Genomic DNA, 18513 nt, shown 5'->3' with positions numbered 1-18513 from the left:
TTCTGTCGAAGCTACTGTTATTGACAATGCTGACATTATTTGTTCAACTCTGATAATCAGGTCATCTGTTAATGAACTGTTAAACCGATTCGAAGTTGTATCTATATGTTAAAAATGCATCTCATTTGGTATAGTGCTCTTCTTCTGGTTGAATGCTGAGCTTTTTGTGCGTGTGGAGCTTTTCAAACGCAGGGCAGGAAGCGGCCGCCAGAAACGGGAAAGAGACCAGAGCATGGACAGACACCATGGTTTGCATTATGTTATAGAAGATGAATCGGATTCGAGAATGTCTGGAATAAAGTATGGAATCATCCTGTCCATGCAGAATTAGATTAGACAATTGCTAAAAATTTAACGTGAAGCTTATACTCAAAATAACAATCTCATACAATTATGCTTTGAAGGAACATTGTCCAGCTGGAAGGTCCCGTGGAGAATAAAAGGGGATATGCTCACACCTGAGCTGGCTTGAGTGTCATGCTCAGGAGAGTCACATTTAACTTTAAAAGGACCTGCCATTCTGGGGTGGTGCCAGTAAGGTGTGCTGCATCTGAAGACCACGCCATCTTAAGAATGGGAATGTAAATCTGGCTATTCTGTATGAAGTTCTCAACAATCCTCTGGAAGAAGTCCTTTCATTCAAGCTTCTGGGGCTCACTATCTGCCATGATCTTTCCTGGGAAAGCCACATTTCAAACCTCGCCTCCAAAGCCAGTCGCCGACTGGGCATCCTCCATCATGCAAAGTCCTTCCTCGGCCCACCTGAGCACACAGCTTTCGTCCACAGCCTAATGGAGTAGTGCTCTCCCCTCTGGGCTGGTGCTCCTGCCTCTCACCTTTCTCGGCTTCAGGCTGCGGAAACCAAGGCATTTCGGATCATTGGTATCTCCCACGATGAGGCTGAGTCTTTGTGTCTCTCACTCTCTTATCTCTCTGCAGGCAGGTTGGTGGTCTTTCTGTCTTCTACCGTTTCCTCTCCGGCCTTGTCCCCCTTGCTCTGTCTGCCATTTGTCCCCCCTATATTTCCACAGGGTGCTCAAGGTCCACCAGCAACCCCCTTCTGGTAAAACTACCAAAATCAAGAACAACTGCTCACCTTCACTCTTTTATTCCTCTTTTTCCCTGCCTTTGGAACAAACTCTCACACTCTCTTCAATCCCACTCTTCCCTCCAGGTCTTCAAAACAGTTGTTCACCACCATCTCTTATCTTCCCCCATCCAAAACCTTGATATTTTCTACCCCCGTTAATCCACCCCAAACCCACCTCCTTCAAATTCCCTGCTTTCCTTCCTGAAAGTCCTTGTAATGTCCATCTTGTATTCCCCGTGTTCCCCACTGTTTTGTCCTTCCCCTTCCCGCCCCTCTTGTCTCCGACTGCCCTTGTTGTACGTTTTGTGTGTTAGCTCTCATATGAGCCTCGACATTGTATACAAAAAACCCCAGAAGTTACACAGTGGACATTAAAAAGCCTTCGAGTGAGTATCTTTTGAAAAGAGAAGGCCATTCTATGCTGGGACCCTGGCCAAGTTACCTGCCTGTCATCGTTGGAAGTTATTTGTGTGGATATGGTCTTTACCGAATGGTCTTTACTCTCGTCTTAAATTCCGTGCGATACTTATCCCTCATTTGCATCGCAGAGTGTTGCTTTTCCGAGGGTGTAACCGTTGTTTGGCATTCCAAGTGCTGGGCAGACCTGACTGTTTGTACCTCATCACAGGGCTGTGGGTGATGCGGTTCTGGGACCACATGTATGCATGATAAGGTGTTACAGGCCTGATCAAAACGACGCTGGCAAGTTTCTCGTAATGCCAGCTTGTTTTCGGCCCGAACCCAATTTTCCTCTTGCTCTCCTTCATTTGATTGTTCACAAATTTTCAGCGTTCACGTTTTTTTGCAAAACAATGCATGCCTTTTGATAACAGCTGCACGGAAATGCAACCGAAAAACCTTTTCGTGCATTGAACCCTCAACCAGTCCAACCTGCGTATCCTCTTCGAATCAAAGCACCAGGTACTCGTTCATGTCAACGGAGCGCTGAGAAAAGGGGGGTTTGCTGGATCCATCTTGTCTTCATCAGCGTGTGATAACACATGGCTGGGAATGTGATGTCATTACTGATCCAGTGAACGATTCCACTTGAGGGGATGACATAGGAAAGCGTCCTACCAGGGATACTTCACTGACCTGATTGGAAGCATGGTTTTCTCACGGAAGGCAGGATTTAGGTGGAGAAGGTGCCACTTAACCTGTTCCATGAGAATAGAAAGTGCATGGCGTGAATGAGACGCGAGTGATTGTGACTGAACAACCAACTTACCCTTGACTCAGTGATGTTGACATCACCATCGTAAAAAAAAACATTTTTTTGTCTCATTTCCGACGAGGTGTGATTGTCATGTTCAGGTGAAGCGAGACAGCAAGAAGGAAAAGAAAGCTATCAAGCGTGAGCTGCGAAAGCAGACGTGTATGACCGAGGAACAAGCAGCTGCTGTCAAGGACATCTGGAACCTCAGCCTGAGGGATCGCTGGCAGTTATACAGGTCAGTGCTGCACCTGGAATTTTTACACTCACAGAGGCCTGGACTTTTGAAACAATCCTCACCTCCCACAAGCACTGCTTTTCAGAATATACTTTTCGGAACATAAACAGCGATCCAAAGGCTCATGGAGGAGCTTGAACATACCGCATTTTTTTTTCGGTCAATAAGTCGATGTGGAGTCCGACTCAAATTGGCTAATTTTGTTTTTTTTCCCCCTTCATTCATAGACGAGTCGATTTGGAGTATAAGACGAAGCAGAATAAACTCCGGTAGTTCGTGAAACTGTGAGTCGGACCAATCGAGTTCGACGATACTTCCATTTTCGCTGCACATGGTACTTCCAAGGCCATGAATTTTAATGAGCTTTTTTTGTGCGTATTATTTTAATTATTTTGTGATACGGCCTTTCGGATAAATTATTCCTCCAAATTATCCTCGATGTTTGACCACACAGCCTTGCAGCCACGATTCGCCTTCTCAGTTTTCATAGTAGTCCACAACGTATCCTTCGCTTTACGCCAGTCCTGAACACAAGTCCCCATATTGATTGGATAATATCCCATGAGTCAGTGAATCACATCACACTTTGCGATTTTTTTTCATTTATGCAATTCAACGACTTAAACCATAGACAAGTCGATTCTGAAAACAAGTCGAGGCCCTGACTTTCGGGAATAATGTATAGACTTGTACGCTGAAAAATATGGTATATCTCATACGTACAGTGCCTATAGAAAGAGTCTACACCCCCTTTCAAAATGTTAACCTTTTGCTACCTTATAGTCTGGAATTAAATTCCATTAAATCAGACTTTTGTCCAACACTTATTTATTTACACGTCGTAACCCACAACTTCCAAGTGAAAAACAAATTTCAGAAAATTCATCAAAAATACAAAACCAGAATATCTTGGTTGAATAAGTGTCCAGACCCGTAATAAGAGCAATTGTAAATTGATTCAGGTGTAACCAATCACCTTCAAAATCACAAACCAAGTTCATTGTCCTCCACCTGTGTCAAATTGTACTTATTCTGATCATTTCAGAATAAAAGCAGCTGTTCCTGGAGGAACACTGGTCAAGTACAAAACTGTTCAAGCTCAGTCAAGTTATTTGGGGAGCGTTGCTGGACAGCAATCTTTAAGTCATGCCCTATATTTTTGATTGGATTTAGGTCGGGGCTCTAACTGGGCCACTCAAGGACATTTATCTTTTTGTTCCTTAGCCACTCCAGTGTAGCTTTGGCTGTGTGCTTCGGGTCATTGTCGTGCTGAAAGGTGAACTTCCGTCACAATTTCAGCTTTCTTGCAGAAGGCACCAGGTTTTCCTCTCGGATTTTTCTGTATTTTTCTCCATCCATTTTCCTTTCTATCCTGACAGGTGTCCCAGTCCCTGCTGATGAGAAACATCCCCATAACATGATGCTGCCACCACCATGCTTCACAGTAGGGATGGTGTTCTTTGGGTGATGTACTGTGTTGGGTTTGCACCAAACGTAACGTTTTGCATGTAGGCCAAAAAGTTCCATCTTGGTTTCATCAGATGTGAAAACGTTTTGCCACGTGGCTTCAGAATCTCCGGAGTGGTGTTTTGCATTCCTCAAACGGGACTCAAGGTTGGCTTTTTGAATAATGGCTTCCTTCCTGCCACTCTACTGTACAGGCCAGACTTGTGGAGTGCTTGGGATATTGTTGTCACATGCACATAGTGACTGATTTTGCTATTGGCCTCTTGGTGGCTTCTGATCAGTCTCTTCCTTGCTTGGTCATCCAGTTTTGAGGGACGGCCTGATCTTGGCAGGGTCTTGGTGGTACCATACGCCTTTCACTTCTTCATGATTGCCTTGACTCTGCTCCAAGGGATATTCAAGGCCTCTGAAATATTTTTATTCCCATCCCCTGATCTGTGCCTTTCCACAACTTTATCCCGGAGGTCTTTTAAAAGCTCCTTAGTGCTCATGGTTGAGTCTTTGCTGTGAAATGCACTACCCAGCAGAGGAAACTTACAGGAACAGCTGATTTTATTCTGAAATAATCAGAATCAGTACAATTTAACACAGGAGGAGGACAATTAACTTGGTGTGTGATTTTGAAGGTGATTGTTTACACCTGAGCTAATTTACAATTGCTATTATGAGGGGGATGTACAATGAAGATACTCCAGTTTTGTATTTTTAATGAATTTTCTGAAATTTGTTTTTCACTTGGAAGTTGTAGGTTACGATATGTAAATAATAGTGGAAAAAAAAGTCTGATTTAATGCAATTTAATTCCAGACTATAAGGTAACAAAAGGTGAAAAATTTGAACGGGGTTGTAGACTTTATATCGGCATTGTAGATGTCGCTTTTTTTTCATCAGAATATTTCTCAAGGCCAGCAGTCAGACGGTTATCCTGAACAAATTGCTTACACACGTAAGACGGACACTGATGATGTACCAAGATCGGGTGGACTGTGGAGCAGGATCACTTGATTATTTTTTAGAGGAAGAGCAAGTTGGTTGTCCATTTGTAAATAAGCAGTCATAAATACACGTACAGTCGTACATGTATAAATAATAGTTGTGTCGCAGTTACCTGATGAATGGCAGCATTTCATTATTTTTCCATCCATTTGATTAAGAAGTGAGTTTTCATTGTGACGTCGACCATCTTCATGTGAAAATAATTTTGTACATCAAACTTGGGTGCACGTGCATGTATGCGCATTCCCAGCTCTTGCCCTCTCCAGCAACATAATACTGTCAATTATGCACCTATATCTCTTGGCACAGGTCGACATGTTTTGTAACACAACGCGTCAACTTCTCTCACAATGGTTAACAACGTGGATGAAATCTCCTGAAACGCGTCCGAAGTACATTTCATGTGGAGGTTCCACTGCCATTGAGGATGTTTCCTCACGCTGGGTCGTGTTGCAGGTTCTGGGTACGGAAATACGAGGCGATTCTCCGAAGGCGGATCCAGGTGTTTGAGCAGGAGTATCAAGAAGGAGCAGACCGTCTGGCAGATGTGAGACAGGAGGAGGATTTGACCATCCTTCGACAAGCGTCCGTTATTGGAATGACGACTACAGGTTTCTGTCCCTTCATTCACATCTTTCTTAATTTTGTTGTGTTTTATGTTGTTGTTTTCCAGGAGTATGTTCTCACATCTGGCAGGGTGCAACGTGTGATTGAGCTCAACCATAACATACATAATGGGAGGATCAGGGAAAGAAGAGCTGCTGTTGGTCATTAGTAATGGGTGTGGTATTGTGTTACTGATGTAACCGGGTTTTTGGGTTAAGGCTTGGCCACGCTAACCAATTTCCTCCAACACGACACAACTGGGTGGTCTGGTCGTACAAAGTCAGTTGGTGAGTAAAATCTCATCACGTCAGGCCCGATCGAACGTTCGATATTGGCTGGTTGTAATTGCTATTTGTCCTGTGTTGTGGATGCCTTTTACAACATAACTAGACAAATGCACTCTTGCTGAGCCAATTTGAGCGAGCAACACTGCGTCATGCTTTCTTCCTGAACCAAACTTCTGAACTGAAGAATGTGAGGATGAGATAGCTGATTCAGCTTATGGCAGAAAAAAAAGCTGCTCTGTATGATATTATGTCCAAATGCTATTCTAATCGTATTTCTAAAGATAAGGCCCTAAGTAAAATGGCGGAGAACTTTGGGTCCTGTCATTTTGGCGGGTGCTACTGTACTTTTGACTCGTGCCAGAGGGACCAACCATCGATTGCCTTGTTGGTTTTCACGGCACAAATTACGACTGTCGGTCCATTGGCTTTGGTTGGTGTGTCCTGGTGCGTCATAGGCATGGCAACTTTTCACGATCCCCGATGATGATCCCACAACCATCCGTTATGCATCACTTTGGGGGAAATCGGTTGTTGTGGCCAAACCTTAAATTAGTCCAGATGGAAAGGCTTCTGCCAGAAAATCCATTACATGACGTTTGTATGTCAAGAAGTTGGGAGGCCTGTCAATCTTTATTTTTGAACATTGATATCAAGTTTGTGGAGTACAGCTTGTGCACAAATCATGTGCTGGACAAGGACATTAAGACACATCAGTGTAATGTTATCGGAGAGTGTGCCAGCACTTTCTATGTGGGGATGGCACAGAAAAAAAAAATGTCTGCTCCACCCACTATATACCAAACGAAATTTGGAGTATCTTCTCTAAAAAAAGTCGCTTCGGCTACATATGAGAGCCTACTTGGTTTGTTCAGCCGATTGTCTCTGCAGGGATCATTTTTCAGTACTCCAGACCGTGGCAAAAGCAAAAAGCACCCCGAGATCAGTCAAAAAACACAGCTTGGCAAATCTTCTCGTTTATCTATCTATAATTCCAGCAGTGTGTGTGTGTGTGTGTGTGTGTGTGTGTGTGTGTGTGTGTGTGTGTGTGTGTGTGTGTGTGTGTGTGTGTGTGTGTGTGACCGCTGTTTCTCGACAACCACTGGTCCGATCTAATTGAAACTTGCCAGGTATATTGCTGGGGACCTGAGTATGTGCCTTTTCAAGGTTTGATATTAATCGGACAAGTGCTTCCCAAGTTATGGCCATTTATTTACCAAACCAATGACAAGACACGTTGCTGCGTAGGCGTGGCCGATGGGGAAGAGAACCTCAGCCGCGTTCCCCATTACGGGTTACAACATACGGGCTTCCGGATAGTGATGACTTCGTGTATTCTAATAATTTCTCGATTTCTTATGCACATTTATAGATAAACACAATTCCCCAATCCAGTCGTCGTTTACGAGAGCAAAGGAACGGCCTGTGTGTTTGAAAGTTTTTTTTTTTGGCACGTATGTTTTTTTCTTTTGTTTTTCTTCTCTTCTCTTCTCTTTTTGTTTTTCCTTGCGATGACATTGCGAAAAGGCAAAATACGTTGGCGCTAATTGAATAATTGGCTATTAAAACTAAATTACGAATAATCGTAACTGCGATATGCGAACTTCCGGGCCACGCACGTACGGGCACGCGAGAGCGAAGGAACGGCCTGTGTGGTTGTTGTTTCTGGCTCGCGGTTTGAAAGATTTTTTTTTTTTTGCACGTATAGCCACGCACGTACGGGCACGTACTAGTAATAATAATAATAACTAGAACTGCCACTTTATAACTGCTGGCAGTGATGACCGGGTACCCAGACGTGTCCGCCTTTGACACAACTGATACAACATGAGACTTAAATCATCGTCGCAAAGTTTCGCATTCATCGGAAAAGCGGTGCCAGAGAAAACATGATTTAATGGTGATACAAACACAGGCCTGCTTCGCGACGGCGCAGAACAGACGAGTGCTGAACCGGGCAGCACAAAGCGTTCAATTTCCTTATTACTGGCGAACAGATTAAAATGATTAAATAATTCTGGCTGCCAAACCACGTGACCGATCAGGTTGAAATTTTAAACTTTTGTTTCGCATGTCGGCTAAATTTCAAATGTGAAGTTTCGTATATACAGAAGCAGCAGTTCCAGAGTAAACATTAATTAATATTTATCCTTCAATCCAAGATGGCGGCCAAACCATGTGACTTGTGACGTCATAATTTTCACCACATGTGCAAACCGGATCAGAGACGATAAGTGCAAATTTTCGCTTCGCTAGGTTAAGCAGTTCCAGAGAAAACATTATTTAATATTTTTCTTAAAACCAACATGGCTGCCAAACGCTGGGCCCGATCCCGTTGAAATTTCAAACCCTCATTCCGCATGACTGTTCCACCATAAATGTGATGTTTCACATTTATTGATGCAGTAGTTCCAGAGTAAACATTAATTAATATTTTTCCTTCAATCCACTATGGCTGCCAAACGTTGTGTCGTACCTCAAAAGGGGGTGAGAACTTTTTATTCGTCATGGAGAGGCGGTCATAGTGGTGGAGTTTCGCCTGGATCTGTTCAGTCCTTTCAGAGAAAAAGACGTTTAAAGATATTATTTTTTAATCCAAGATGGCTGACGAACCATGTGACCTATGACATCACAAATTTAAATTCTGCTTCCAACTGGGCATTGCAACACGTTTCTGAAGTTTCGTGTTAATCGGTAAAGGTGCGTTTTTCTATCCAAGATGGCCACCAAACCATGTAACGTGTGATGTCATAATTTTTACCATGCGTGCATACACGATGGTAGATGATAATTACAAATTTTCGATTTGTTTGGTTCAGTGGTTCCAGAGAAAACATTATTTAATATTTTTCTTAAATCCAAGATGGCGGCCAAACCGTCTAACGTATCAATTCGAAATTAACAAACTTATATCGCCTACGTGTCCCGAATATAGTTCTGAAATCTCCCCTTCATCCGACCAGCGCTTCTGGAGAAGAAGATGTTTGAACGTTTTAGGGTTTTTTCAAGATGGCCGCCGAACCATGTGACCGATCAAGAACAAATTAACAAACTTGAGAAAGGACCTCATGGGGAATATATGTGTGAAGTTTCGTCTTCATCTGTCTTGCCCTTCTGGAGAAGAAGATTTTTAAAATTTATTCATTTTCAATCCAAGATGGCTGCCGAACCTTGTGACCTATGATATCATAAATTTAAATTCTGCTTTCCATCGTCGACCCGAACAAGTGTGTCGATTTTCGTGTAAATCGGATAAAGTCTATTTTTCTATCCAAGATGGTCGCCAAACCATGTGACTTCTGAGGTAAAAAAATTTTTACCATGTATGCAGACTTGAGGGAGGAAGGCACTTGCAAATTTTCGCTTCGATGGCTTATGAAATATCAGAGAAAACATTATTTAATATTTTTCTTAAATCCAACATGGCGGCCAAACCATGTGACCTATCACTTCGAAATTAACAAACTTGCATCGCATACATGTCACGAATATAGTTCTGAAATCTCGCCTTCATGGGACCAGCGCTTCTGGAGAAGAAGATGTTTGAAGGTTTTAGGGTTTTTTCAAGATGGCCGCCAAACCATGTGACGTATCAACAACAAATTAACAAACTTGAAAGAGGACCTCAGGGGGAATGTGCCTGTAAAGTTTCGCCTCAATCTGCACAGCCGTTCTGGAGAAGAAGATTTTTTTAAAAAAACACTAAAAAACAAGATGGCGGCCGAATTACGTCATCAATGACGTCAAGAAAAACATTTTCGTCGGTGATTTTAGGCGTAGATGATGCTCAAAAGTTTTCAGATTTTTCCTATACGGCGTTCGACTTGACGAATTTTCACCGGTATATCGCTTCACCTATGACGTCACGAAAAATCACACGTGTTCCCCATAGGGAGCTTAGTAAAATGTATCAAACGAAAAATTTTTCCATTGCACGGTTTCCGAGATACAGATGTCCAAAGTTTATCGCTTTTTTCAAGATGGCGACCGTACCACGTGACCAATGACGTCATAATTATAACGTGATTGTGCTATCAAAAAAGATACATACTATGGTGAAAATTTCCTGTCGATCGGACTTCGTGTTCCAGAGAAAATGATTTTTAAAGCGAAAAAGGGTGCAAAATGCCGGCGGAAAAAGAAAAATAATAATAAACAGAAGAAAAACAATAGGGTACCCTGTACTAACAGGGTACCCTAATAATAATCTTCAGATGGCATATTTATGAGCTGCCTCTCTCAATCGCAATGACTACTACCATCCGACAGAGTTTTACTTCATGCCACATCCTTTTGCTCTCGAAATTTTAATAGCTTGAAAGGATTCCAAGAAAAGTACACAAAACTGCACTTCTTTGTAAAGGAATAGAAAGGGATCAGAGGGGTGGGTGGGACTACAACTGTCAATCATCCTGATGGGGGTGGGGCCACTAGACATTTGTCGGAGGGCCAATCAGACCTATATGGGTGTGGTTAACGGTGGAATATTTTCAGGAAGTCGACGATAGCAACAATCCACACACATTTCTATAAAGTACATCCTATTTAGAATGTTAGAACGTCTATAAAGTACGTACAGTACCATGACCATGTGAGCACATCTATGAAGTTTGTACAACAACATTTGTAAATCAATTGTAGAGCATCTATAAATGTATATTTCTAAAAGAAGTAAAGAAACAAGTAATAAAAACATTGTTTTTTAAATGCTAAAGGATGTAGAGATATTCCTCCAAAAAGCATGAAACAAGGTACAAGAAATGATCACATGAAACCATCCCTACATCTTTCTTTGAATAATGGTTGTCGCTCCAAGAAAATATACCTGGTGTGTGTGTGTGTGTGTGTGTGTTCGACATAACTTTGTCTTTTACTTCGTGCCACATTCTTTAACCAAAATCATAACCACATCGTGCCACATCCTTTAACCACACTAACCCTTAACCAAAATCGAATTGGCTTGTTATTTTGTCACATACCCAAATCATGCACCCTATTTTTTTCATAATCCATCCACAACCTTTTGAAATATCATGCTGTACAGTATGCGTTTTGTTTTTGGGCCCATTTCTCAATGGTGAAGAATCACTTAACTTCTCGTATCGGGATCCAGATCTTCACCAAAATCAACCCAATTCATCAATGACACACAACCACCCTGTCCACGAAGTTTCATCCAAATCCATTCATAATTTTTCGAGATATCCTTTTCACATCCAGACGGACAAACACACAGGGGTGAAAACGTAGTCTCCATCCATCTTCAGGGCAGAGGTAATGAAGAAGTAGTCTTGCTGTTGTCGATCTGCATCGGTGGACCGGTACAACAATGGGTGAAATCAACAGGACCTTGATGGAGATATACTAACCACCGTGGGAAGCAAGAAGCTGGCAGTTCAAGAATTTGCTCCGATGTAGGGTTAACACCTGTTAATATCAGGTTTTCCTTGCTTCCCATGGAGGTTAGCATCTCTCGATCAACAGCCTGGTGATTTCATCCATGATAAAAAAATAATAGGTATATTTTAATTTGTGGTTGAATATAAAAATTTATTGTGTGGTGGGGAGAAGAGCCTGAATCGTGTTAAATAAAGTAACGGCGTCTGAGCTACCAGAACATGCCCAAATTCTCCCGTATGGCCATGTGTCCACTCCTTCCGTGTGATATAGGAGCAGCAAAGTACCGACACACATTGCAGAAGATCCAGCCCAAGATTGTGTTGGTGGAAGAGGCTGCGGAGGTGCTGGAGGCACACATTCTCACGACGCTCAGTGCTGCGTGCCAACATCTTATACTCATTGGTGATCATCAACAGGTATACATACACACAGGCTGGAGGACCATGGGCAGCTGCTCCCCCCACACTGATACACGAAGGGACATATGCCACCATTAAAACCTGAGTTTTGTTTGACTTATCTTATCAGCACTGTTAGTACGTGCATGTAGCTTCATAGGTCGATTTGGAGAATGTGAAGACCAACCCAGCAAATGATCAGTTGCTGTATAGACCCATGCGTAATTGCATTGCTACGTACATTGTGTTGCACAATTTTAAGTATCGTCCTGTATTTGTTGTTTCTGACATTTTCGATGATCTGCCGAAGTACTGGCTCTGACATGGTTAACAAAAAAAAAAATGGGAATTATCAAAAGAATACACGTAGAAAAAAAAAAAAAAATTCTCAATCGTGGTTTCAAATTTTTTTATTTGCAGGAGTGAGGATCATGAGAGAGCAAGGTAGAACTGACGGTTGTACAAACATCAAGGGAATGAACAAGCATTGAGGGAAACACGAAGGGATAAGAGGAGAGGGAGGATGTGACGAAGTAATCTTTACCTGGTGTTTTATAATATTTCACAACATTAAAAGTACTGGCGGGCACTTCCTCCCACCCTCCTGGGAATACCCTTCTCGGCCCGCCTTTGGTGGACAATGTCCTGCGACATTCTTCAAAATGCTCTTTATAATCTTTGAAAGAAATTTTATTGATCACAACATATCATCCACCACATCATAATTTTGAGAAGATTCCATTGTACTATGAAGAAGATAAGGAAGATGATTTGCAATACTGGCTATCACCAAAGATGGTGCTATCTCTGACATGCACGTACACACACACACACACACACACACACACACACACACACACACACACACACACACACACACACACACACACACACACACACACACACACACACACACACACACACACACACACACACACCAACTTCTTCTTTGACTTGGGACCTGCCTGTCGAGGAGAAAGAACTCTGATCTTAAATTGGAGTGGCTGTGCTCATTATCCAGCTTCTATCGCCTCGTGGGTTACCTTGGCCGAGTACGATTCCTCGGGGAGTAAATGTTGAAAACAAATCTGGATTGGAACCCCTAAGGTGGTCTGATAAATTCTGATATCCTTCCGGAATCTCCTGCAGTTGACCTGGTACCAAATGTATTGACAAGTTCATTGCCTTGGATTATACTAGCGATGCCGAGAGAGAGGGGGGGGGGGATCTGATGCTTGGGCGACTCAGAACCTCCTCATCATCCTGCCCAGGCTTACACTCTGGAGAGGACGCTCTAGTTTCGCTGTACAGTTTTGACATGACACTGGAAGCAGCAGTTACCGATTTTAAGATCCGTCTTTCCATGGCCTACCACAGCCTGCTTGCTTCAATGGGTCGTTGTAGCTTCGGGAACCATCTCCTGACAACCGGGTTGATAAATTTGTGCACCGGACAATACAACAAAATAACCTGAAGGAAAAGTAAGATGCCAATTCTTCGTATTGCAAGCTGGAATGTCCGTACTATGCACGCTGACCCTACTGATGACCTATTACAGGTCAGTGATGCCCGCAACACGGCTGTAATTGACAAATAACTCGACAGGCTCAACATTGATATCGCTGCACTTCAAGAGACGAGACTTGCCGATGGCAAGAGACTTGCTCGGATCACTCGAGGAGCAATATTACACGTGCGCTTTTGGCCGAGGAAATGTGCTGAGGAGACCCAGGAGCACAGGGTCGTCGGCTTTGCAGTGAAAGATTCAATATCGACAACGATTGAACTACCTACAGGAGGAAGAAGATTAGCAGTCGCTTTGATGAATTTAAACAAAAGATGGCATGTTGTACCCGACAAATATTCTGCTCTATTTACTCCATCATTCAGTTAATAGCCAACAGCCCAACATTATCTTCGTCAAGTATCCTTGCTCCTTATATGTGGCGTGAGCAAAAATCACTTCGGCTCACGACGAAACTCCCCGTTGGATTCTTTCGTTTGAACCTTTGCTTAAAATGAGTGAAATGAAACATTTTCAAATTTTCCAATTATTCTCACTCGTATTTCAACATCACCATGGTGCATATTGTTAAGTTGTTCTTGACTTTCTTCAGGCTATGGAATAAGAAGAGGATTTGTCAAACCAGATACCACCGGTTGGAGCTATACGATACACATTTACATAGAGAGAATTAGCCTCCCCCCCCCCACCTTTAACCCCCTCACCCCATCCCTCAGATATGTTACCCCGACAGAAACCATCCTTTGGGTACCCTTGGGCAACATGCACAATTTGGTTGGATTTGGTTCAGAATTCTCATTTTTAGTTTTTGAAGCATAGATAAACAAATTCAGTTTCACAGTATCATAGATGAAGCAGCTCTGTGGTGAAGTTCCATCGTCCTCACCGGTGTGAGTTAAATTCCCATGAAGGCTTAAAGGAAGGATTTGCCTGACTGACTAACTCATTCATGACCGTCTTTGGCCAATCCTATTGCTCAATGAGACATCAAGATGAAAGGCATTGCGATGTGATTGTGATTACCTTTGTCATCTCTCTCCCTTCTCCCACATCACTATCATCACCTTGTCCTTGTTAAGCAACTGAATGCTCAAAGAAACGATTTTTCTAAAGTGTTCTCATTTACATGATCCCCATTAATAAAGTACAACTTTCTCTTTCTTGCCATCTTCTCCCACCCACCTGTGCAGCTGCGACCAAGCGCCACCGTCTACGATTTGGCGAAGAATTTCCACTTGGAGGTGTCCCTATTTGAGCGACTTGTGAAGAACACCTTACCGTTCGTCAGATTGAAATACCAGGTGAGATTAATGAACAGCTTTGACCATTTTATGAAAACAAATATCGAGTTTAATTCCCCTGGATTAAAACGAAGATATTTTTCTGTGACTGCAGCACCGGATGAGACCAGAGATTGCAGCGCTTTTAGTGCCGCACATTTACAGTAACTTGGAAAACCATGAATCAGTCCTGAATTATGAGAACATCAAGGTAAACACATGTCCTCTTCACTCTGCAGCTCTCATCACTTCCTCATTTGGTCTTCAGAACAAACATGTTTGCTCATTACGACATACTGTATGTCATATATATATATATATATATATATATATATATATATATATATATATATTTTCTGCCTGATCATCTCTGAAAATATCAAGATAGATTTTGAGTTTTTTATTTCTTTTCTTTTATGGTGACCTTAGGCTCATGGAAGAGCTCGTACATGTATCACACGTTTTGATGTCCCAAATAAAACTGAACGATCGATATATTAAACTAGTAATGGGCGTCCACAACTATCCCTGACCTTTGTGGACTATCGGCCGAGGCCCTCACTTTTTCACCATTACTAGCTCGTCCACCATGCAGTGGAAGACAGACTGAGTCTTACAATTGTGTGTGTGTGTGTGTGTGTGTGTGTGTGTGTGTGTGTGTCTGTTATGTAATTGTTCGGAACAGAAAATGAAAAAACAAGATGTCTGTCTGTCTGTCTGCTGTACCTTGTTTTTAACCATTTGAGCTTTTGTCATCAAATCTTCAACAAAACTTTATGAGAATGTTATACTTTATTATGAGAACAGACAAATGAATAATTTGGTCAAAAGGTCAAAGGTCAGTGTCACATTTAAGTCTATTTTCATCCAATTGACCTGAAATTTTAAGAATCTGCACATTGGGTCACTGAATTGGTCAACCAATCAAAAGCTCGAAGCTGATTGTTTTGAGGTCCAAAGGTCAAAGGTCACAAATCATCAATTTCCATCCTAATGACTTTAAATTTGAGCAGGGTTTGCATATTGGTTCACTGAAACCAATTGTTTTTGAAGTCAAGTTTTTTTTTTTTGGTATTTTTACCTGCGCCACCGAAGGTGTTGGAGGTATATGTTTTCACCCCTGTCTGCTTGTTACTTGCAACAATCAAAGATTTTTCAAATATATTGGTTGGTCGCATGCGTTATTCTGTCTGTAAGTTTGTCTGACAACGGCCTACAGGTCGCAATTTTAAAATTTTCACCAAATAGTGGAGTTGTTCATACACAAGCCTATTGATTTTGAGGTCAAAAGTTCAATAGGTCAAAGATCTACACTTTGTCGAATTTGTAAAATCCTCAATTTTCATCTGATCGAGTTGAAATTTGAAGAGGATTTGCATATCATGTCACTGAATTCAACCACCAATTATTGTTAAGGTCAAATTTGTTTTATGGATTTTCTAAGTATCATGCTATGCACAACATCTTTCTTTCTTTCCTGTTTGTTTGGTTGTCTGATTGTCGCCGACAGGTCACAATTTTAAACCAATCTTCACGAAACTTCACGACATGGTAGAGATCGTCATAAGCAAGAAGCCTATTGTTTTAGAGGTCAAAAGGTCAACACAGGCTAATGGTCAACAAGTCTGTCAAATTTCAAAAATCCTCAATTTTCATCCGATTGACTTGAAATTTGAAGATTTATATTTCAGGTCACTTATTTCAACCAATCATTTTTGAGGTCAACATAGGCCAAAAGTCAACAACTTGAGTGGAATTTCAAAAATCCTCAATTTTCATCCGATGGACTTGAAATTTGAAGATTTATATTTCAGGTCACTGAATTCAACCAATCATTTTTGAGGTCAACATAGGCCAAAAGTCAACAACTTGAGTGGAATTTCAAAAATCCTCAATTTTCATCCGATGGACTTGAAATTTGAAGATTTATATTTCAGGTCACTGAATTCAACCAATCATTTTTGAGGTCAACATGGGCCAAAAGTCAACAACTTGAGTGGAATTTCTAAAATCCTCAATTTTCATCAGATTGACTTGAAATTTGAAGATTTATATTTCAGGTCACTGAATTCAACCATTCATTTTTGAGGTCAACATGGGCCAAAAGTCAACAACTTGAGTGGAATTTCTAAAATCCTCAATTTTCATCCGATGGACTTGAAATTTGAAGACATTCTGCAAATACAGTCATTGAATTCAACCACAAATTATTTGTGGTCAACAGACTCAAAGATCAACAGAGGCCAAAGGTCAATAACAAAGGTGAAATTTCTAAAGTCCTCAATTTTTCATCCAATCGAGTTGAAATTTGAAGAGGATTTGCATATCAGGTCACTGAATTTTATGAACAAGTACTTTTTGAGGTCAACTTCGGCCAAAAAGTCGACAAAGGCCAAATTTCTAATATATATATATATATATATATATATATATATATATATATATATATATATATATATATATATATATATTTCTAACATGGATACATACATACATACATATATATATATATATATATATATATATATATATATATATATATATATATATATATATATATATATATTTTTGCGAATTCGCGCCCACCGGCGTGCGATCGAACGCGTGTAGCCAAAAGCGCCCGCCTCTCCCACCGGAATGGACAATTCAGTCGTGACCCTCCGGGAACTACCGCCCGGAGCCAGTCACAGGTGGGGGTTTAACCTCACCACGATCGTGCCAATTGCCCACCCACGCAGGATAGGGTTGCTCGCCAAATTCGACCTACCTAAGTACCTGCGCGAGTGGTCGACCGGGCGATCGTACCTCGCCGCAGGTCGACTTCGGACACGAACCGCTTAAGCGGTTCGTTCCATGCTGCAGAGATAACCGAGCGGAGTTATCATCGACCTCGACGGTTCCGATTAATTACCTGGTGTTTTAAACCCACTATCAATCCCTTACATGATGCAAGATGGAGATTCAATAAAAGGAAGGAGACGAAGTAAAGCGGGAAAACAGTTCAACAAGTAAGCACATTTATTTCACACACACGGAAGGCACATATATACAGCCATACAATCATGCAACAAAAGCATATGCAAGGATGCAGAGCTACAACCGAATAAAAGGGGCAATGTACAGGCACAGACACTTAAGCAGTTCGACTTGTTAGACACGGCGCCACAGCATGCATTCAACCCGAAAGAAAGAAAGCCACCCTCACAGGCAAGGAGGCAGACAGGTCCGTAGACCAAATGTACATGGATCCTGGAGGATCGGCCAGGTCCACGAAACCGGGAAGGTCTTACCCGCGTCCTCGTGACGCGATGGCGGGCAAGCCACAATGTTCGCGCAGCTGCGCCCTGACTCCGTGCCCCTGGCGTGGTCGGCGAGTCCTCTCCGGCGTGCTCCACGCGAGCGGTTTTGTTGGCACCAGGTTTAGGGTGGGGGAGGAACGGGGCCCCCCCGGCACTATCTCAGCGTGGATGGGAGGGGGGGAATTGCTGATGCTCAGGGAGAGGGGAATGGCTGGCTGGCTTGGACCCCGCGACAAGACGAGCGACCCTCACACCGCAACCTCGTTGCCGACGGCCGTCTTCCCTTGACTCGAACTTGAACTCGACCAGCCGCCTGCAACCGAACCGCGCGAACTCCAACTCCGCGCGAGTCGCCTTGCGCTCGCATCTTTATATGCCTCAGGAGGAGCCTATATGCAAATATTCGGATCAAAACACGATTGGAGGCGGGGCCACGCCACCCTCTGTTCAGCCATTGGTCGGGCAAAAAGGGGGCGTGAAGCCTTTTTGATCCGAATTCCGCTCGTGAAGAATCCACGTTCATCGCGCTTGGAGGTAGGGCCATACCGCCCGGCGCTTGCCCATTGGACGGAGAAAAAGGGGCGTGAAGCCTTTTGGATCCGAATTTCTCCCTTGGAAAGGCCGCCATTCGCGCTCGCGGTTCGATGCGTTTGGCACCAATCGTCGAACGGGCCCTAGACAGCCCGACGTTCAGTGTTCACAGGTGGTGTGGTTGCT

The 18513-nt window shown here is 42.5% G+C and overlaps 1 protein-coding gene across 1 annotated transcript in view; it reads left to right on the top strand.

Moving 5' to 3' along the window:
* The window catches only part of ZNFX1 (zinc finger NFX1-type containing 1), a 90011-nt gene that overhangs the window by 49207 nt on the left and 22291 nt on the right, over positions 1 to 18513 (top strand). Inside the window, exons 9-13 of the mRNA XM_085847399.1 lie at positions 2405 to 2541; positions 5461 to 5615; positions 11565 to 11710; positions 14408 to 14518; positions 14613 to 14708. Coding sequence (XP_085703525.1) covers positions 2405 to 2541; positions 5461 to 5615; positions 11565 to 11710; positions 14408 to 14518; positions 14613 to 14708 — 645 coding nt within the window. The remainder of the gene's footprint in view (positions 1 to 2404; positions 2542 to 5460; positions 5616 to 11564; positions 11711 to 14407; positions 14519 to 14612; positions 14709 to 18513) is intronic.

Source organism: Eptatretus burgeri, chromosome 11 (assembly GCF_056783735.1).
Source record: "Eptatretus burgeri isolate ZD-2024b chromosome 11, Ebu_testis_v1, whole genome shotgun sequence".
Taxonomy (NCBI): Eukaryota; Metazoa; Chordata; class Myxini; order Myxiniformes; family Myxinidae; genus Eptatretus; species Eptatretus burgeri.
The sequence above is the reverse complement of the archived record's forward strand: the minus strand, read 5'-3'. Positions and strand labels throughout refer to the sequence as shown.